At 36.3% G+C, this 23982-nt stretch overlaps 1 protein-coding gene across 6 annotated transcripts in view; it reads right to left on the minus strand.

Annotated features, from left to right (window-relative positions):
* LOC113226714 (ETS-like protein pointed) overlaps window positions 1–23982 on the minus strand; it is a 217192-nt gene that overhangs the window by 2906 nt on the left and 190304 nt on the right. For 5 of the 6 annotated variants that reach the window (XM_026459437.1, XM_026459436.1, XM_026459440.1 and 2 more), the window contains one exon: window positions 1100–1375. In XM_026459437.1, coding sequence (XP_026315222.1) covers window positions 1100–1375 — 276 coding nt within the window. Of the gene's footprint in view, window positions 1–1099; window positions 1376–21065; window positions 21359–23982 lie in introns of those variants that run through there. The other variant, XM_026459441.1, reaches the window with a different exon arrangement.

Genomic DNA, 23982 nt, shown 5'->3' on the forward strand with positions numbered 1-23982 from the left:
TCCCGAAGACTGTCGAGACATACCGGAGGCTGTCTGCTTAGTATACCTAAGTTTACCGCAGCTATGTTTTCGTAGCTACGACCACTATCATTAAAATTTCAATTCTCAAGTTTTTCATGACGAAAAATAAATAATACAAACTGTCTTGATTGATTGTCACGTTGTGAATTAGGAATTATAGTTTAGTGTCAAGTGTTAGTGTCTCTGTGATAATTTCATGAAATAAACATCGTGTCTTGTCTTTTTAAGTAACGACAAATTATTAAATAAGTTATACTTAACCTTTAATCATCACCAATCAATATTTAGACAATAAGTTCGAAAATAATATTGTTTCCATTGCGTCCGAGTAAATATTTTGAGATTGCTCAATTTGACTTATGAACAATTTTACTTTATTATCAAAGTAGCGTCATAGTACGAATTCAGTGAAAGAATATTCACAAAACTGCCAATAAAACATCATAGTTTTACATTGTTATTGTGGTTACTTTAACGCGTCATGGTACGAAAAGTCAATGTAATGTTAAAGTAATGTTTGTAAATGTTTAGTAAATGTTTTAAGAGGTTGTGGTAGGGCCCCGTGTCTTACGCTGACCTATAATGGGTTTTATTTATTGTAAGCATCTTTGATGACAAAAAGAATAATTACAGTTTTCGAAAATAAAGTGCAATTAACTGGCACCAATTAAGGAGTCCATGTAATATCCAAGCTGTGAGAGAAACTTGACGCTGAAAATTAATAATGGCGGGCAGATGAAAGATCTTGAAACTGAATACATTCGTTAATTTAACACTTGTCTCGGGTACCTATATTTGGCGATCTCTATAATGAGTTGAAACAGTTTATCTCGCGTACTTTCTAAGCTGTGGCACTGTAGCCGATTATGCTCAATTATGTTCTTTACCGTAAGACGCGTCTCGCATACCTTGAGCTCTGTGGGAACCATCACTCTGGTCTAGACTCATTCAGTTGTCATTTTTAGACTCGTGGATAAGTTGTAACTGAGCGGCGGATTCACGGACACGACTGGGACATTCCAGAAGGGTACCTATTCTCTAGACAATCATGTTTAGTGTACAGAAGTATAAATCTTACCTCTGGGATACGGCTTCGTGTACCCATGCGCTTGGTACTTGTGCTCAGTATGCGTGAGCAGCGGTTGCGTATGCGCGTGCGCGTGGTGGTAGTAGTCGTCGAGGTAGGGCTGTGCGGAGGCGGCAGGGGGCGCAGGCGGATACTCCGGCTGGTAGTACTCGTCAAGAGGGGACGGAGCCGCTGGTGCCGGCGCCGACGCTGGTGCCGCTGCGCCGCCGCCGCTTTCTGTGTAACCGTACGCGTTCGGTTCTCGAGGACCGCCTGTTGTGTAGCCTCCTATAAACAAAAGAAAGAAAAACATAACAAAAATTGCCTCTAACTCATTATGTTTTAATAACTAAAGTTTACCAGTTTATCTACAGCTTATTTCTATCGAAGTGAGCGGTCGGTAAGGAAAAAGAAGCTCTTCCTAATTTTAATCTAATGGTGTTGTACATTATGACGTCCGTCATTACTACTGAAATCCAATATACCCAAAAGTGAGTTCAAAGACAAACTCCAGCCAAAAATCCCAAAAAAAATCAGGCCAACATATGCGACGGTGGCGCGGGCGCAGGCGCAGGCGGCGCGGCGCTCGGGTACCGAAGCGCGACCGTCGCGGTTCACGGCGCGCCCTTTGTTCTGCGTGTGTTGCCGGACCCACACTCCCCCGTTCCTCACCACGCTCCCCGCAACACTCGCACGTTTGGTGGTAGTGATTCCATGTTCATTTGTTGAGTTTGCAAAAGCATTCAATAGAATACGAAAGTAGATACTTAGAATCTTCCAATGGACGCACATATTTATTCACATTTCTAACTAAGATCAAAAAGTACATACACACAGCGGTAAAATGCATTTCTAATTCAAATTTTATAATTACATCACTTAGAGTGGTGCATTGACCTGTCCCATAAGCTGGTATTTCGGTTAATACAAAAGACATCAACGCAGCCGATGACCGATATATGTATGTATTATTATTACCTACAATAGTGAATGCTACAAATAACGTGTTGAAAAATCATATTATATTAGAATAATAAAAATAACTATTCTACATTTTTCCACATTTCACAGAGACACTTGTCAAAAGTTGAAGATACTGAATTCTAATAACAGAATTTGTTAAAATAAACAAGCCAAGCAGGGTTTAGGAAATTATATTTAGAAATGTTTGAACAATATTATTTTATAATTCATACTAAATAAAACATTAAAAGGTATATCTAAACGTAGGACATATATATCGAATTATAATTTTCCCTAATATTTCAAATACTCGAAATTTTTCGAAAAATTTCCAGTATTTGAAATTTTAGGGAAAATTACCCATGTAATTAATATATCGACTGTGAACTGGCAATCGGTACTCTCCATCTTGACAACTTTACAAGTGAAGAAAAAATCGTGATTTATATAGCAGCTGGTTTATTAAATAAAAATATGTATTTTTTAAATATTTTTATTACACATGGTATGTACACTACGTATTTTTATATAATAAACCAGATGCTATATAAATGACGCAAAAACTTTTTTCTTCACCTGTAATATTGTCAAAATTGAGATAGTACCGGTTGCCAGTTCACTGTCGGTATAATGATGTTAATTAATGAAGAATCCTTGTTGATCTTAAAAATGGTATTAATTTCGTTTACTTGATTACAAAATGAAATACGCTTGCTTTTGACAATGCCTTGATTGCAAATGTGTAGAAATTATAATTAAACATAAAAATGCTGTCCCGGTGATATACTTAATGTGCGGTATATATTAAACGTAACCACCACAAATAACTTTCTGCGTGTCAAGGTAAGACCTATGTACAATATTCTTCAAGAACATTAACAAAACATAATAAACTATCATCATAGTTAGTGCGTAATAAAAATATCGAACTCCGAGCTCGTAAATAAAGACCAAGTGGCCATATCGAACAATTTAACAATAGAGTACAGTAGCTATACATCTGCTATATAATAGCTGTATGTATGTAGGTAGTCGGGGTCAGCAATCGCTTATTGTCTGACCATCGTGATGTTTCTCCGTCTATCGACCTAGCACGTGAATGGTGTGCATTATTTTCATCGCAGACTCTAATAAGGCTGCGATAAGGTTGAAACTGCTCTGATTTGTTGTTATATTAATGTACCTAATGTAAGATATTTTTCAATTGTCATTAATGTTGTTATAATTGTAAAGGTTTCTGTTAAAATGTTGCAAAATTGCGGTTAGATAAGTAACTAAAAGTAACTAACTATTTTTGTTTATAAACGATTTCGTTCTTCTAGTCTTTGCTAAGTTTCTGATTTATTTATTTTTATTACTTTTCTTTAGACAATCACTAAGTCTGAACAGACTATTGTCTGTAATCTTTCTTTACTTTCTTTCTCTTTTCTTGATTCCTTCATACGAAGTATCAAGGACCACTTCAGTAACTCCTTGTGCTTTTCTCCCCATCCTTTATTTTTTTCCTGTATTATTATTATTTTTTCAAAAGTATACCTACAAGTAATTAAAAAAATATATTTTTATTATATCAATTGACGGGACGAACAAGTCGTGTACCTGATGATAAGCTACACGTCTGTCTATAACAGCTGCAGTGCCATTCAGAGCTTTAAATCGCAAAGGTCTGAGGGGCACTACCACTGCGCCCGTCATCTTGAGACATAAGTCGACAAGTCCCATGTCCCTGTAATTTCATTTCACCACCCTTAACCCTCAAAACCAGAAGACAGTAATGCTGACATTACTGCTTGGCGGCAGAAATAGACAAGGTGGCAGGACTTCCCTGGACGAACACTTTCACAAGGAGGGCTAGTGCTGCTTACATATATTATATTTATATGTATTTATAAGTAACCAATAAGTAGTGTATTTTGCATCTTCAAAACTTAGAATAATAACGCATAAAAACCTAGTACGCACACACTAAGTGAGGCAAATTGTAGCGCTCCCAATGGGCCTACACGAGCGGGCGGGCCGACAGTGCTCAAGGTCAACTTGCACCGCGAACAGCTCAAGAATTTTAGCTAAAAATGACGAAGTGTGCGTAAATGTGTGTAAAAATACGTCAGACAAACATAAAATAGATACTAACATCACATTCCACAAGGTATTAACGCGGTTCAACTCGTATTTTTATACAAAATATTTACTAAAACCGAAAATTTATTTCGTTGCAATAAGACACGAAAATGTTGCCTTCTCCTCCTAAGATCTTATAAATCCTCTGAGATCTTAGAGGATGGAACAATAGTCTAAGATCGTAAACGTAGATGTCGAGTACCTACGTTTGTCACCTTTTCCATTAAAACAAGGAAAGCTACTAAATATATAAAGAGGCTATATGGTAGAACCTTTGCCTACCCAAACAAATGGGTGAGTTTGAAAACAAACATAAAAATCGACTTTAAACGAAAAAAAAAATAGGAGTAATTGTGATAGCTGTACAATATAGTTATAGTATAGTGGTATTAGTTTAGACTATGGAATTCCTTTATTTTTTTCATTCCTCTAAGGGTATTAGAGAGACCCAAGGCTCAATTTATATTGCGGAACGAAACGGTGGCTAATTTTTGTAACAATATTGTACATAGCATAACGAACTTTATACCCAAGAGCGAGTGTGTCGGTCGCTTATACACCACAAACACAAACACAAAATCATAAATGCAACCACAAATTATTCTGTAAACACATAAGTATAGTTGTATTTGTGTGTTTGCATAATATGCAAACTCTCTCTGAGCTCTCGCTAATACCACAATAAGATTGTACATTAGCTTCTTTTATACTTAAATTATTGTTAAGTCAATTCAAATCACTTCACGGTTTCATTGGTTTTTTGGAGCAGGTGGGATACGTACCATGCAGTGCATGCAAGTGACAGTTGGGGAATGTCGTTGACCGTCCGTCACTGTCCGTGACACGTTCTCATGGTCTGTGGCAGATTGGTTTTTTTATTGACGGTTTTGGTCACGCGACCTTTTTTTGGTGTTACGTTCATACATACTTTATTTCGTGGGTAATAAGGTTGCAAGTTTAGACAAATACTGTCTGTTTATGTTAAAAAACGTAGATGTTTCTAACACACTTTTCTGGCTTTATCAATCAAATTCATATCTATAGTCTGTCTGCAGTGTTAATAAATAAATGAGATATTTACAGATAAACTAACGGGTGTTCTGCGCAGTGGCAGTGCCCCTCAGATCTTTGGGATTTAAAGCACTGAGTGGCAGTTATGAATAGGCGTGTCGCTTGCCTCCAGGTGCACGACTTGTTCGCCCGATCAGTTGGTATCATAAAAAAAATAAGTCGATCTTAAAATTGAAGTTTTTTTTGTAGAGTTTTAACGGTTTTGTTATAAAGTCATAGGTATAGCCTAGTCTTTATTTCTTTTCGCCATTTTGGTTTCACTTTTCATTTAGGTTTTCAGTGTTCAAATGACATCAAAAGTGGACATTATGTGACTGTAAATGGCTTCATTAGTGTCTTCGTTTTTTAATGGAGACGGCAGGACGTGGGAAATGTCTTCTTCTTCTTCTTAGGTCTTCATTAAGCCATCTACTTGCAACAACTGTTGAACGTTCAAGGGAGAACATTGTAGAATGAGATGATTGAAAGGAATGATATATCACCGAAGTTTTTAAAGGAAATTGGTAAAGTCAACATAAAGAGTTTTTATGGCTACAGATAACTGGATTTTCGTTGTTGGTACCTACGGGTACACTTAAGATTTAAATCCAATTCTATGCCGATTACGATCAGCACGGTCCAAAGTACAAAGTGTCAAGCTTGAAGTGATCTTGCCTGTACAATAAACGTCACAACAAAAAAGGTGTTGTTTACCTAATAATCAGCCTACTAGTTTCAACAAATTAGTGTCAATAAAGCGGAAACACCATTTTCTTGCGTTACTAACAACAGATAAAGCAAAAAGAACAAAAGAACGTGAACAAATCACTAGGCTGTCGAGACGACAAATTGAAATATTTTAATGAGCCACAACCGGATAATTACAATCCCTAGACAATAAATTTTACAAAAAGCATTTGGATTTAAGTTAAAACACGTAAAAATAACGTAAAAAGCTCCCCTGGGTTTGATCCCGTGACATTTAGTGAAAAAGTTTAGGGGCAAGGCAGTCAGCACGCCTAAGTCAGTGGCTTTGTTAAAATAACTCAAGTTTTATAAATGTTTTTGAAGGAATTCGTTATTTATTACTTCAAAACGTGCTTTGTTTGGGCTGCAATATAAATTAATTACCTACGATTTGTAATTTTCTGTGGTGTGAGCTGTTGTAATGATAAATTTGTTACAAAACTCAGTGAATGAAATAATCTACATAACATCGTCTTAGAATACCTTGTATATATTTGTAGGTAACTTTTCAGGAAGAAAATAAGAATATGGTGTAAAATATAGTAAACACAATAAATTTTGTATTTTTTAAAATAATATCCAGTAACGGACACGCCTGTCCATAGCAGTACAACTGCCGCTCAGAGCTTTAAAACGTAAAGATCTGAAGTGCACTGCCATTGCGTCTGTTGCCCTGAGAATAAGTTGACAAGTTCCATGTGCCTGTAATTTCACCCTTCAAAACCGGAACGCAGTAGGTACCTATACATTACCTAGTGCTTAGCGGCAGAAACTGGTAAAGTGGCAGTAGGGGAGAGAGGGGGAATTGCGGAGACTTAGCGAATATAAATACAAATCATATTTTTGGCATTAATCAGTATTTTTTTAATTATAATTATGATAAATGGTTATAACCTTACATTAAGTACCATAATCTTTTAACTTTTAAGAATCAACAAATATACAATTTTAAAGAAAAACGAAAGGCTTTCTGCCCGTAATTACCCGGTGCATGTCGTGTAAATACGGACAGTGATCCTATGACAATATATAAGCTATTAATTGATACCACTTTCATCTTCCTACATCTTGGCCCCTATGATTGTATGAAAGCGTATCGGTCTCCTTTAGATTAATCTATTTAAAACCTTGATTGGGGTTATTACAGACGTCTGGATTTGCCCCAAGTCCCAAGCAAGTGTAATTGCCCCAATCGTAATTTATTTAATTATGTAATATTTCTGATGTTATACTAGCACGTACGATTTTCATATTCTTATAGTTTCGAGGATGTTTCTTATAAATATTTATGACAAACGTAACATTTAAAATGTAAATTTACAACAAAACACGAGAAATAGTCTTTGGTACTTACTTTGAAACGCGTGTTAGGTCTCTCTCCTTGACAACTTTCTACACACTAGCGATGGTGGATGTGATCGAAAGATCGCTATAGCGGGGCGCGGGGGGAACTAGACTTGTAGAAACGATTGCGTCTGAAATTACCCCGCGTCCGTATTCACCCCACTCTTTCCTACTTCCGTGGACGAACTTTTTCAGAAAGAGCTCTACTGCTACTAAAAAGTTTATTCATTTATTTGGTATCCCAACGGAACATATACAATATGAAATTTAATATTTATCTTAATATACCTATATATATCCCAGTACCAGGGAAACACAGTTTTCTTAATTGGACGTACCTGGTTAAAAGGATCCAATGCACATCCAGTTACTTTCGAGATATGGCAATTTGACGTTGAAAAGTTTCTCATTCATGTTTTATTTTCAAAACTTATAATGTCATGTAACTCCAGAGGTATTTATTTATGTTTGTATGTTGGATTTTTTTGTTGATCTAAGAGTTATTCTTTATAAAGCGTTTAGTACTTACATCTAACTAATATTTTGATGATTTTGTGGATTGGATACTTTTTGTTTAATTATGTCCAATTATGACATCAATCAGACAACAACTAAGGAACAGAAACAAATAAAAAACAAAGAAAATGCAATCCTCTCAACATTGCACATGAGTTGCCACAAACTTGTAGTCTTGTTGACTTTATAAACCACGAGACATGTAAAGGGCCCGAAACGTTGGTTTGTTTGAAAAAAACAAATATATGCGATTTAAATCCGAAAATATAGTTTCATTTCCTTCGTGTAACAATCGCGAAAACCTAAGAACTTCACACACATCATTAAATTGCTTTCCAGATGGCTGCAGGGTTCCACACAATGTTTTCTCTCACCAGAAAGCCCATGGTAAATTTCTAATTACATTTCGAAACTCAGAGGTGCAAGTCAGGTTCCGACCCCACGACCCTCTGCTTAAAAGGCGGCAGATCGAACTGTTAGACTTCCGTGAAAATTCTATTTAAGTTTTTTGCAACAAAAATGAGTAAAAACAATGTGAAAATGCGTATGCGACGTTTTCTGTCTAAGGTTACGATAACAAATTTTTCTATCCTACTAAACAATTTTTCCTTTGCCATGAAATATTTCGGAGATGACGATTAATTTCAGAAACATTTATTTAAAATAGAAAACTCTTTAGGTGATGAAAATACTGTATGTGTTTTTAAATTAATAAATAGGTAACAATATGTAAGAAAGCAAAACATAAATAGCTCCAGGTTTAAAAAAACTAAAAGTGTTATTCTATTAAAGAAATATGAAACTAAACAATTGATAATAAAAAAAGTGGAGAGAGTTAAGCCATTCAAAATGACTCAAAGGTATTTATTTGAATATCTGCATGAGAAACAAAGAATACTTGAAGAAAATAGATTATATCAAACGGTAAATAAACATCAAACAAAAGCTATAATACGCTTCATTTAAATAAAAGAAGTTTCGTATAGTTTCATCTCCGAAGCGTGTAGTGGAGATCGCGCGGGGCGTTGCGCGGGGCGGGGCGAGCCAATGAGGCGCGGCCACGCCTCGCCGCCTGGGTCGAAAGGTCGCCTCTCGCATACTCCATTGGCGCTCGATTTCAAGCTTTGAAATTCTAGAGGAAATCTTTTAACAATTTTCCTTTGAATGTTACGCTTGTACAGCATTGGAAGTGCCTAAGTTATGGTTGCTTCTTGAAAGTATGTGTGTGTTCTATTTCTGCTCTGCCTTCCTTATCATAACTAACGTAATCATCATATCTGTACAACCCCCTGTATAAGTGTTTTTTTTTATAAATTATTTAGTTTTAGTTTTATTGACATTTTTCAAAGAAAAAAAACTTTAAGAACTTTAAAGCCTTCTGGAAAGTTATCAAAATGCAAATACGTTAGTTATGACAAGTGTAACCTTTTATTTAGCGTTAAAGAATCCTAGACTACGTTATAAATAATAGTTTGTGTTTCGAGTTTAATGTTTTAGTAGAGGTAGGGTACGTGATACCTTATTACTTTTCAGACTACGAGCTTATAATTAATACAAATTTTGTCGTCAGCCAACCAGCTTATGTGAGCCTGAGACAGTAACCTTAGACCCCGCGGCAGCTGCAACTCGACTTTTGAAACCCGAACCCGCGAAATGTTCTCAGGACGTTTTTTTAGGATGCGCACGCGTTCAGCACGCCATATGGTGCGATGACAGCCCGTAAGTTTTTTATTTTTCGCAACTTAAGCTTGGTATTCTTATTAGATTGTATTACTAGACTGGATAAAGGTATAAGAATAAACGGTACATTGCAAAAGGTTGAGTTTTTTTAATAGTTCTAGCGATTATAGAATAGTGCATACCAAATTAATTAGGAAACTATAATCAATTTGCGATTGATATTAACGAAAAGGCCATAACCTTCGCATTTAGAATCGACAAATCGTATTTATCTAATATGTGCCGAAAAAATCGTTGAATCGCAAAACTTCAAAACTGTCGCACTCATAAATGACCAGCCAGGCAATTTGAAATTAGAATATATATAATAATTCGTGGCAGCGACCAGTCGTGCACTGCGCCAATTCCCATTTGGGAGCGGAAGTCGAAATATGAGTTTTTAAAATTAGCCGCGAGCACAGGTGAGGCACGCTGACAGCCGAGGGATGCCGATGGCCCGCTTTGACAGTCATGTTCTGGTCTCATTAATTAATTTGCACTCTTAAATATAACTCACGTTTGACATAATGATCACAACCATCCCCATTAGGAACTATTTATATCCATTCAAAGGTCTGATAGAGCTATTTAATAAGTATTCGATGATGTTTGATGGATGTTTATTAGCTTTTTGATTGTTAACTTTGGCCTCAATAAAAAAATGAAGATGATTATTTTTGCAATTCTATTAAAATAGCTCTGCATCGTTAAACATTTGTAAGTACTAAAGATTAGACAAATATAAAAAACTATGTAAATAATGTTTATGTTTTAAATAATTTGTCGATAGTAAAGATTGTGACATACGGTATCTCATGAAAAATTGTAAATAATCGAAAGAATTGTGAGAAAAGTGACAGTGGTCGAGCATAAGCGGAAATGGCTGTCAGCGACGGTGTTTAAATCAAATTCAAAATTGGAACATCTTTCGGCGGGAAGTGTCGAATTTATTAGTATCGCGACGACGCGACGCCATGCTTTGTCATGTACTCTTTTCCTACCGCATTCGCATTTAATTTTTTTATTATTCCACACACTTATAAATATTTATAGTCGTGCTCTAGCGCAATATTTAAACAGGTCAGTCTATTAGGAAGTCATTTGAGGCAATATTCGATTATGGATGATTTCCTCTCTGGCTTGACATAAACGGCTACACCGACACTGTACGTTGTACCTTTACCTATTTCTACAGCCAAGCAGAGTATTATTGCATCCGGTTTTGAACGGGAAGGGAGCTGGTGAAATTACAGACACATGGGACCTGTCAACTTATGTCGTAAGGTGACGGGCGCAGTGGCAGTGCCCGTCAGACCTTTGTGATTTAAAGCTCTGAGTGTCACTGCAATTGATATGGAGAGGCGTGTCGCTCACCACCTAACGCACGACTTGTTCGTCCTGTCATTTGGTATCATAAAAAGACACTGAAAAATAAATAAGCAGCTAATTATGTGCAAAATGACGTTGTATGAAAAATTATTACGGCTCATGATCTCAAACTTGGTTTAAAAATAAAAAGTCCGAATCGGTGTCCCAAAACGCAGATGCGAAATTAACGAAAACACCAGATCCGCCGATATTTATTGGCAATAAACCGGCGCATGCTACGCGTCTGATATGTATAATTATCGCGCTATTTTATCCAACTGCACGATAGATTCACCTACTGGTGTATAAAATATCAGGCGTTTTCTATAAAAATATAATATCCAGCTAACAATAATATCCGGTAGAATATTATGTTAGCGTTAATTTATAATCAAACTGTCGCGGCAGATGTTAATTCAGATTTAACACAATAAAAACATTATGGACGCGATCAATTAATCTTCAAGGGAAATTTTAATACTGTGCTTGAGTTTCGTGGGCAAGTAAGATAGGAGTAACGATAACTTACGAGCTGTATGGCTCATGTGCCGATAGAACTGTTGTGAACTGTAAGGAATCCAATCCTAGTAGTCAATAAAGGTGAACGATCAATCGCTGTTACATTGTCTAGACTTAATACTGCATAGAGTTAATAAACCAGTAGACAGGCGCGGTCGGCGCGTATAATTACTGAGGGGAACTAAAAAAACGCGATGCACAGTAATGTTACGGGATAGTGGAGATGACAGAGACGCGATGAATCAGGGTAAAATTCTTGTTAATTGCCATATGTGATAATATTTTCTGATATTATTAAAAATGTCACACCTGTTGTTTAACCTGTTGGAGTGCAAGTAGGTAATGGGAGTAAATGTACTATGTATCTTCAATATGTTTGTATACTTGTGTTGTTACTGCTAACTTTTACACAATTTCGAATTTTCCCTCAGATTAAGACGATGTCTACACAGGAGGAGAAGTGTCTGACTCAGTCCTGGCTAATGAAACTCGATTAACACCAAACAGAAAGTATAATTTACGATATTCCCTTTATACTACATTCACTTACAACAACGTCCTCAGAAGCACTAACATACAAATGAAGTTACTGGGCATATACTAGGTCTCTGCAATACAAGTATATACTTAGTGCAGGGACCGCGAGTAATCAGAGGTAGAATAGAGTTATGTGACATAGTTAAATAGTGTAAATGCAAATTAATTTAATCCTTTTTAGTCATTACAGCTTTATTATTATTATACTATTTGTGTTTTTCTAACCTGTAAATTTTCTTTGGAAATATTCTATTTGTACTTCAAAAAAATTAAACATTACAAAAACTGAAAAATTACATGTGTCGTTATAGCTCTGTTGGAATCGATACTAGTTAGGAATTAGAACAGGCAAAAATTGAAATGCCATGTCTATTCGGCAGTAACGTCGCGCGGCAGGTGTGCCAGCACCTGCGCACGCGCCGCGCTCGTTACAAAAACCCTCGATGGGGGCACGCCGACCTGACACGGCCAACTTTTATTTGCAGTCGTTATTGTTATATTACTTTATTGACCGTCAGCTGATTTTCTTGTATAAAGGGAAGTTGTAACTTTAGATTAAGTTGCATAATTTTGTCCGAACTAAATTAATTTTACATATAACGCAGTTCTGTGAAAGATTCACCTACGAGGGAAGCAGTTACGATGATAAAGTTTAATGTATAGCAAATACTAAGTAATCCAAACTGAATTTATAAATGCGGTAACTCAGTCTGTCTTCTCCGTTTACCAAAATTAATTTTGATATAGATATAGATGGGACCTAGGGGAAGGACATAGGTTACTTTTTGTCACAAAAATAAATCTTAAAGGGAATAAAATTGGAGACAAAATTTTGTACGGATAACCAAAAAAAACTGACTCTGCGGCCGAACGGTTACCTTGCCGGACTGCCACGCAGAGGTCCCAAGTTCGGTTCCCGGGCTGGGAGAAATATTTGCATGCCGTTCATTTATTTCTCTCGTGAGTTTGGGTGTAATTTGTGGTTGTCTATGTGTGTGTCCATGGCGCCTGCGACTCAGGGTTTTCCTAGTGCGGGGGGGCTATGTTGATGTTATTGATTGTGAACGTTATTAATAAAACTATGAAAATTAGTACAGTATAGTAGGCTACTCGAAGCACTTACAAACGAAGTCGCGGATACCAATTAGTTTTATTATTTAAAATCTATGTTGTCTTAGTAATAAAGTTTATAACATTACTATGTAAGTGTGTCTTTTACAAACTAAATGAAATTAATTAAATAGGACTTTATTCATTAAACACACACACTAACATAAATAGAAAATTACACGATGTCATGTACTAATAAATTATGAGCTACGATTGATATGATATGAACCTCAGCATAGTGTGGTTTTTCAGTCTTCGCCTGTGTTCTATGGTTCTCTGTTGTTGGTAGTTGTCCTAATATAGCTGAAGTTGTTATTGTTGTAACTGCGGTATAACGTAAGCAATAAAGTATGTATTATCCTCAGGATATATAAATAGTCAGTGTGTTAATAATAATGTATTTCGGACTTTGACTCCGTAGTGTTACTAACAAAATAACTTAAAAATTTGTGTTACTAACAATTGAGAAGATACATTTTAATATTTATAAATGAGATTTCCCTGAAAAAACGCTCGAGGTAGCGACTTGGTGCCGTGCCTAGCGCCTCACCACGGAGAGTTCCATCTAGCGGCAAGGGTGCTAAGAATGCCAGTCTTGCTGCCTCGTAGCCGAGCCAGAAGTGAGGCACAACGCTTTCGTATAACGGAATAAAAGCAATCTCTACGAGCCTCAGCAAAATAATTAATACACGACGCATTAATTTATATATTGTGTAACTGTGTTCTCTCCTCGTGCAAGGGTTCGTCCAGGGAAGTACTGCCACCTTACCTATTGCTGCCGCCAAGCAGTAATGTGAGCGTTACTGTGTTCCGGCTTTGAAGGGTAAGGGCGCGTTCCCATTGTGTCGTGACGATAGATAGTCGCACAGTTTATAGTGCTGTGGTTTGTATATTTAAATGAAGTTGTTCACACATAGAACAACACGATTAACTGTCTGTGTTTTTTGACGTTACGACGACAGACTGTCGAAGACAATGGGAAGACCTAGAACGACAGCCGTCAGACGATACATAAAACGTTATGATAAAAATGTGACGACAGATAATCGCAACTTCAAACGATTCTATCGTGCAAACGACAAGGAGGCTGCCGTGAATCGATAAACTGTCGTCACGATCTAGTGGGAACAGGTAGACATGTCAGTCATTCAACGATAAACTAACCGTCCACGACACAGTCACGACAGATAGTCGTGATATGGGAACAGGCTAGACGCGACTGTGAGATTTATATTTCAGTGTGACGGGCGCAGTGGCAGTGGCCCTCAAACCTTGTGTTTTAAAGCTCTGAGTGGCTCTGTAACTGTTATGAACAGGTGTGTCGCTTACCATCAGGCGCACGTCTTATTCGTTTCGTCACTTGGTATCATAAAAAAAATATAATTAATTTAGCATTGTTATAATTATATATATGCTAGGTATCAGCCCTGAAACATGTCATTTTGTAGATTTGGCTGAATGGCGAATTTTCTTGTAAATAATTTAGAAAAAGACAACATAAAAGCATGTGCGAGTTGAGTATGTAGATTTATGTATTAAAATTAATGAATCGTATTATAAATTATAAAAAAATCGATTAATAAAAATAAATTTAAAAATCCCTTTTTTAATCTTTAAGCGCAATATAGGGCAATTAAAGCTAAAAATATAATTTATAGACGCCGTATAACTATGAAATAAAGATATAATAATTGATTGTCGTATAATTCTAGTAAACCTGTTTTTTGTGCTTACTCAGAAGTTCACATTAATAATAATAATAATAATAACGCACACACTCAACATAGCCCCGCACTAGGGAAACCCTGTGTCACGGGTGCCATAGACAACCACAAATTACACCCAAACTCATTAATAGCGGTTACGAGGACGAATTCAGCCGACGTATTGTATTATTAACAATTAGAATGAGAAAATTGACAAGTTCAGTCAGTCTCATTGTACAAGTATCCTCAGTGTGCCTCAACATCTGTTTGAGTGGAACTAAGATTAGGGCAAAAGTGGACAGGATGTTACGTTACGACGCATGCCCGGGACGGAAACGCGCTGTGTATCCTGTGACGTCAGCAGTTAGACGAAATATAAATATGAGCGAAACACTTATGACGTCACGTTTCCATGTAGTCATTATGAAATTGTTGTAAAAATATAATGTAGGGACGTTAAGAAAAATAAGCACGTAGATGTTTCAATGAATATACGGGGTTATTTGTAAAATATTACGTACCTCCCAGGACTATAGTACTAAGATTAGAAACAACAGTTTTAGTTCCATGACTTTTTACAAAACATAATAAATACCCTGTATATATGATTAAAACGAAAAGGGATATGATAGAGGCTATTCAGGTTATATTGTTCAAATTGATTAAATTGGTAATCAAATTCTTGACCAAAGCAAATAATTGTACAGAATGCTTAATTGTACAGCTAACGATGTTTTTTTTCTTTCGCACACACTTACAACCCCGCACTACCACAAATTGCACCCAAAGTCACGATAGAAATAAATACCTCTAGGCAATACAACTTCTTCTCCAATGTGAAACAATCGCAAAAACTTGAGAGTTCTTGGTTTTCGCGATTGTTACACATTGGAAATGAACCTACGATACTTATATATGTCTATCAAATACCTGTGAGGACATGTAAAGGGCCTGAAAACTGAGTTTGTTCGAAAAAACAAATATACGCGATTTAGACCCGAAAAAGTAATTTAATTTGCAATTGTAAAAGTTAAACATATTACAATAATTCAGTGAAGCACTGGGCGCCACCACCCCATATTGCCGCCACCATATTGTATAAACTTAAAAGGCGGTGCCCTATAGGTAGGGTTATGCAACTGAAATTTAAATCACGTTGAGAACTTTTCAGTAGCAGTAGAGCTCCTTGCGTGAGTTCGTCCAGGTAAGTATCGCCACCTTATCTACTTTTGCCGTGGATGTAAGGTGACGCTAGTGTAATATAGCATTACTGCGTTCTAGTTTTGAAGGGTAAGGCTGCTTGTATTACAGGCACATGGGACTTGTCAACTTATGTCTCAGGGTGATGGGCGCAGTGGCAGTGCCCCTCAAATCTTTGTGATTTAAGCTCTGAGTGGCACTGCAGCTGTTATGAATCGGTGTGTCGCTTACCACCAGACGCACGACTTGTTCACCCCGTCATTGGTATCAAAAAACAACATTTATATAATTATTAAATGAATACGATAAATACGATTTATTCGTTTGCGCCAGATACGACTCAATTAATTAGGTGTTTTTAAGCATAGTTTTTCAGAATAGCAATTCTTGACAGCCATCATACGTTAGAATGAATGAAACTCTAGATTATTACAAGTGCAGACAGGATGTACCGGCGCCACGGGACGGAAGCGCAGCCGCATTAATAGCGGTACGTGACTTAAGCCCGTGACGTCACAATTATAACAACTGCAATGATAAAGTAGGTGTATTTACTTCTTTTTCTCTTCTTAATAGTATCGGAAGCGTTTTTTATTGCAAAGGAATCTTTCTGATTATTAGTAGTCTTTATTACAGAACTACAAAAAAGTATTACAATATAATATTAATTATTATAAATAAATAAATATTAGACAACATCACATGCGTTGCTCCGATGCCAAAGTAAATAACTAAAGCACTTGTGTTATGAAAATCGGAAACAACTTCTGTACCACAAACACCCAAACACGAGAAAATATAATAGTTAGTTTTTCTACATTTAGCAGAGATGTCGAAGCCATAAAAACCGGTGTGCAAGCCACTCGACCACAGAATCAAACAAAATAAAAAATCATCGTAGTATTTGTTTTAATATCTTATATTGAACCACTCGAAAGTATCAGGTATAATACATTCAATAGTTAACTTTAACTCCATTAAAGATTATCTCAAGCATGAATGGCGATCAGACAGGGATTGCCGGGAGCGGCCGGAAGTGGCCATATTCATTTGTGAATGAATGCGTGACATGGAGACAATCGCGTCATACAGCGAAACCGACTTGGTGGTGTGTAACAGAATGAATAGAAGAAATTACCTGAAAGAGAAAGAGATAGGGAAACCCACTGACAGGCAGATTTGATTTTGAACAATTTTTTTCAGATCTAAATTTCGTTTATTTGTTTTTTCAAACGAACGCTTTAATGTGAGCATTACTGCGTTCCGGTTTTGAAGGGTAAGGGTATTGCTGAAATTACAGGCACATGCTACAACTTATATCTCAGGGACGGGCGCAGTGGCAGTGCCCTCAGATCTTTGCGATTTAAAACTCTGAGTGGCACTGCAACTGTTATGGACAGGCGTGTCGCTTACCACCAGGCACACAACTTGTTCGTCCCGTCGCCTACTACTATTAAAAAAAATTAGATATGGATTAATTTCGTTTTTTCAAAAATTTTAAACAACTTCTTATCCATAAAGAAGCGTAAATTTTTCACACTAACGGGGTAGAGGACTTTAAATCCACGATGTATTTTTATAAGCTTCTGTTTTTCATTTGTGTTTATTATTATTTTAAAATTAAAGTTGATTGTACTTAGAACGTGAATTGCGTAGTAAACGTTGATGAAGTTGATCATCCTGTTTCTCTCCTAGTAGTGTTTAGTCTTGTACTACATATACAGTAAATATAACAACCATCGCGCGTTGTTGCACCACTGATAAGGTATAACTTTATAATTGTAGCTGGTATTGTGCATATGGCAGGGCTGCCATATCCAATGAATATATTTTAACTAGCTAGTGCCCGCGACGTCGTCGGCGTAACCTACTGTGCTATACTAATTTTCATAGTTTTATTCGTTCTCCTTACAAAATTTCATCTAGTATTTCATCCCCTTTAAGATTTTAGTAACAGTAGAGCTCCTTGTGAAAGAGTTCGTCCAGGGAAGGTGGCAGTACACCTTATTTATTTCTGTCACCAAGCAATAATGTGGAGCATTATGCGTTTCGAATTTGAAAGGTAGAGGTACTGGTGTGGCAGGCACATAGAACTGGTCAATTTCTGTCATAGGGTGACGGGCGCTACGGCAGTGCCCTCAGATCTTTTTGATTTTGAAGCACATAGTGGCACTACAACTGATACGGATAGGCGTGACCTTTACCATCAGGCGCTCGTCTCGTTATCGCATGTAAATGTGAATAATTTGATGAACTCTATTTAATTGTTAAAAAATATGTGTTGAAAATGCCGTAATGCGTTAATTATTTATTTTAGGAGGTCGCCAACCCTAAACGTTGTTCATCTGCGTTCCAGCTGCCTCGGTCACGTTAGCCAGGTGCATCTAACGCTTACTTGCCGCTTGTAAAATATCTAAACATAATGTTAAGTCAATGCTTCTCTGATAGGAACTCTAATTTATTATTCCTAAAGTTCCATTTTACTTGTTGGGTTATCAAATAATTTGCATAAGTATTCGGGAATTGCAGGTGCGACATTAAGAGGCCTGATGACAAATTTTAATGATTATGAGGGTTTGAAATGATAATCTTCATTATTTAGTATTGTTTATCATTGTGAATTAATGCAAATAAAAACGGAATCACTGATCCGCATTTTTCATCATTTTATAAAAAAAATATAGGTATAATTTTATATTTTGTGTACTGTGTATTACCAAAATTGACTTAGTAAAATTAGGCTGTCTTTACACATAACGTTTATAGCATAGTAGGTGTTGAGATAAGACGGTACGTGGGAAAGTTCGTCGCACCGATGGTTGTAAAATAAGCAGCCTTTATAAAGTGAACTAATTTATTGCAACGTCATAAATTTATCCAAAATGGATTGTGGATGAAACCAGTTTTGTCGTCTCCTTCGAATTATAATGCTTTAAATGTAAATTTTTTACTTAATCAAACGTTTTATAGCACTATTTGTAGATGCAATTAAATTAATAAATTGTTGGTATAGTAGTTCTGTACGTCTGTAGATCACTAATCAAACTTCAATCGAGCGAGAACCAAGTGATGAGTTGGTAACTGTTTACAATGTCGACGATCCCTACTTTTGACTTTCTATAAAAGGGAATGCTTTGAATCATCGCAGTGAACATAACAAGATAAATATTGAAAACCATTCGATTTGTCATTACGATCACGAGCGCGCTAAGATTCGCGATTGCTTGCAAAGGAAGGAAGCGATTACCGCGGGTCGGTAACCTGCACCGTTAACTCTTATTGGTGACCATTTGTGACCATTCGGCTACCATTCGCCAGTTACGAGCACAGACACGAGTTGACAGCGATTATATCAGATGCCGCTGTATGAATATTCATATGTTCTACGTGTTTGCCATGGGAACGTGGCGGTTCAAAATTCGCATGGACATATCTTTATCCGCGCGGTCATAAAAGTTATAATATATGAGAAACGTGTGATTAAATAGTTATTAGTTTGAATTTTGTATGTGAATTAATTAGTAATCAGCGGTGCGTGATCTGATTGGCGTATCCGATCGATAGCGTGGTAAATACAATACAAGTAACTTTGTCTTAACGTGATTGTAATCACTGGATATAATTTGATTTAAATTTAGCTGAAAAATTTCATTAAATTAAAGAATCATGGAATTGTTGCGATACATTATAGGTTTCACGACATTTATTGAATTAATTATTCTAGACCACTAGAGGTTAATAACTTCTTTTTATAAAAAATCGACCTCAAAAGTTCGTAGAAGTCAACACAGCACAAGACATCTATTTGCTGAGTTTTATTGAAATCGGTTACCGGAAAGTGCGTGAAACTGGATTCATCTCCTAGAATGCCACCCTTAGAGAACCCGTGGAATGTATTCTTCAAATTTAAATGAGACCAATACTGAGGTACCCTCTTTCCAGCAATAAAGAATCATCAAAATCGATTCATAAATGTAAGTAATCGCGTAACAAACACAAAAAATACAGTCGAATTGAGAACATCCTCCTTTTTTGAAGTCGGCTAATAAATAACACGAACATGATAGATCTCTAAAATTTTCATGAATAACAACGACAATTTTGTATCGGAGGTACGCAAAGATTATTTACATTATTTTCACGTAACGCATGCAAATATAAGGCTCACAATAGTATAAACTTTTTATTCTCGTCACGGAGACTGCGGCGGAAGCTGCGCCTGGGCCGCCGGATCCAACATGGCGGGCGAAAGTGCTTCCGCCGCACGAGACTTCTCAATGGATGCACTTTATTAATAAACTTATAAAATGTGTAAAAATATACAAGGTCTGAATACTTCCTTTAACCAACGGTGATGTTTTTGAAACGATTTTGGATATTGGTGTACCTTGTAGGTATATATACAAGTTATATCATTCGTTTGAATGACAATACCGATTTATAGTATTGAGTTAGTTTATTTAGAATAATTGAATAAAAACAATGTAAAGAAAATATAAAACATTCTTTATCTGCTAACGACAATATTGTAGACTTAAAGGATAAAGCAAATAGTTACAAAGCGTTCCCTATTATTTATAAGGCAACCACTAATTGATTTTATATGAAAGATCAATATCATAGGAGGCATACGCAAACTGGTCATTGATTTAATTGTTGTACCTTACATATTAACGCAACTCACTTTTTTTTTTTTAATAGGAAAACGTAAAAAAATAGTTGTTTCTTTTCACTAAATTATTTTTATGCAGTTATTCTAAATAAATTAGCTAAATACTATATATCGTTGTAATATCAATTTCGTATTAAGCACAGCTAATTACTTTAACAATGGATTTAGCGTTTTCAATCTTCATGTCTTCTTTTAAACAAAAAAAGTAAAGCATAATCATTTATCGCTTAAGTGGTATTTTAAACTATAAGTTAATAATTTACAGTTAACTTAAGATTTACTGAAAACATTGCAATATTCAATAAAATAATGGAAGATTTGTTCTCTAAAACCGTTGTACTAAATAAGTTTTGAATTTAAGTTGTTCGACCTTTTCTTTTAAGGTTTAAGTTTCTTTTGAACTAACCTGAAGGCAAAATATATGTGGGATCCGGACACATGGTGTCCACAGTCGCCGGGTCGAAAGGTAGCCTTTGCTCCGCATAGTGCAACTTAGCCGTGGTAGCCACTGTTTGTTCATAGTTTAACCTAGCGACACTCGCGAGGGCTTGTTCATAGTTAGACCTTTCGTCCTGGGACACTTTGGCACTGTAGTCCGTGAAGCTGAGTTTGGTGAGCGTTGACATGGGGTCTAACGCGCCGCACGGGGGCACGGCGGCTTCGCGCGGCGCCTCCACCAGCAACATGGTTGGCCACGACCGGCCCCCGTGCTCTATCACTCTCAACACCACATCACGAATAATTATATTGTGATTATAATTTTAAAAAAAATTTAACGATGTAAAAATTATTTTTAAACTTTTATGACGTACTCAGATTTTCGGTTTTATTAATGTACGTATGAGTAAATTGTTATTCATTTATTAATAATGATTTTGTTTAATAAACAGATCACTTTTCTTTTGTAACAAAGCGATGCACGATATTACGCGTTATAAATAAAGGACACGAAGCTTTTCACGTAAGTTAACCCTGCGTGCCCGAGTGTAGCACCAAGTCGGATCGCGACTGCTGTTCGACTGCGAGCTTTCGGGCGGATCGCGAGAGGGCGGCCGTGGAAAATGCGAGCCGATCGTTTCACGATAGAGACCGAGAATTACCGAGACCAACCGAAGACATACGATCGCCCGCGACCTGTCGCGCCACCTGCTACGTGACCAACTGTTGCGCGACCGTTGATTTTTTTTGCTAACCCTCCTGATGGGTATCATGAAAATTTGCAAGCACCTACAATCGTTAATGAATAATTATACAAGTGAGTATTCGTATATATTATCACAAGGAAAAATTCCAGATAAAATAACCTGCCTATTTAGAAGTTTCAGTTCGCTACGTTACGCGCTACTAGTTAATTAATGTTGAACAATATGTTAATAAAACTATAAATAAATGGACCACACTTAAAAGTTGCTCACGCATTTTTCCTGGTGTATTACATTTATTATCACGTAAGGAAAACAGCGTTAACAATAGTGTAAATAAGGTAATACCAATGTTATTTAAAAAATGTGTGTAGGGTGTATATTTAAAGTGGATCTATTTGGGAAATCCCTAAACACAAATAGCTTACCATTTTGTCTTTAAACACAAGTTGTCTGAATTACACGCTTGGGTTGATGTTACATAGTTTTTCTTTTAGCTCAGACAATACGTTTTAATTTATCGCGCGTTTGGTTAACTCGCTTGCGAGTTTGCTGTTTTTAGCAGCACCTATTGTTTCAACCACTTCTACTAAAACTCGATTTTTGAAATACTTCATTATTAGTTCATAGAGTTTTTCTTGCAAACTCACTGTTTTCAGACTTAAAGAATGTTCATGAATAATTTCGTTGACTATGTAGAGACAAAAAATGCTATTTTAAAGAAATATTATTTTATGTATCAAATTAGTTAATCTGCTATTGCTACCTTTTTTTCATATTAACTAAACTTTTCATTTATTCTCTTTTAAATGAGTTAATAGAAACTACGTGGAGGCGGTATGCAGTAGAAAACATTGTACTAAAACTAAAGACTCAATAGCAGATGAACCTGCCCACACATAACAAAACGTTTAATTTGAAAAAATAATAACTGCATTCTTATTTTGATTTCTATTAAATATACGAACGCCATTACAATAATTAATTTTTTTGCGCTCCTCTGTGTCCATGACTGATGACATGATTTGTATTATCGGATCGACAGTTTGACAATTTTTGTATCTAAGTAACGGCAAAGCAACTATTCGCCCATTTCAGATGACGTGTATGGTAATTACCTTAGAATAATGATGATGACGCATGTGCGACCTTGACGTTGATTCCCATTGTTTGATGTTGAACGCGCATTAGACGTGGAACACTTAAATTTAGAATACATCCATTTACGGCAGTGCGAACAATATATTATACAATGTATTGCAACTGTTTACTACATAAAAAAACGAAATTTAGTGTCTTGTGTACCTTTTGTCAACACACATTTTATTTTTAATAATTAGGAAGTTCAACAACTTAAAGGAATTTCAAAATGGCCACCACCGTAAAGATATAACAATTTCTCGCGAAAAAAATTCAGATAATTAAACTATTGAATAAAAAATTACAATCTATGATCTGGCAGTATGTCCAATTAACCTGTCCCGAAGGACGAAAAATTTGACTACTACCAACAAATTAAAATGAAACCAAATGGTAATAATAACAACTGAAGGCAAATAAAACTGGAGGTTCTTACAAATAGCATACAATAAAGAATAAGTAGTCTATCATATATTATACAAAAACAGCAGTTGAAAGCCTCACTAGGAATGCAAGAAGTGCCCACTCAGTTTGTTCACTGCTAAAGTCGCATTTGTATTAAATCGTTTTAGATCGAAGTACATACTTTGTAACATAAATAGACAATTATTGTAAATTTACACGGGCTGTTTTCGGAACAAACGAAAAAAGTGTTGGTATCTATTTATTGTCCTACTGGGGAATTTGACATGAAATTGATTTTATGTAGTCCCAATTTATTTTCAATAATGTATTAAACGTTCTCCGATGTTCTTAAGGGTAAATTTTCTTTGAGTGTTAGTTTCTGAATGTTGCCAATGTAATATTGAGATAGCGACGACAGCTGTGTCAGATCGGTTTCTAATCTCCCCTAGATGGGAGGGCACGAGCTGGAGGGCGGCGCATTGCCGAAATCGGGTCAAGTTACAAGGGGCTGGGCTCACGTATCTTTTGTATCATGATAATAGCCACCTGAGCACGTGTGCGTCCGGATATGGCGCTATTGTCTACCGGAGGAAGCAATTTCGACGCGACGACGATCCGACGCCGATTTTTTGTTAG

This window comes from Hyposmocoma kahamanoa, unplaced genomic scaffold (assembly GCF_003589595.1).
Source record: "Hyposmocoma kahamanoa isolate Upper Pololo Valley unplaced genomic scaffold, ASM358959v1 192, whole genome shotgun sequence".
In the NCBI taxonomy this organism is placed as follows: Eukaryota; Metazoa; Arthropoda; class Insecta; order Lepidoptera; family Cosmopterigidae; genus Hyposmocoma; species Hyposmocoma kahamanoa.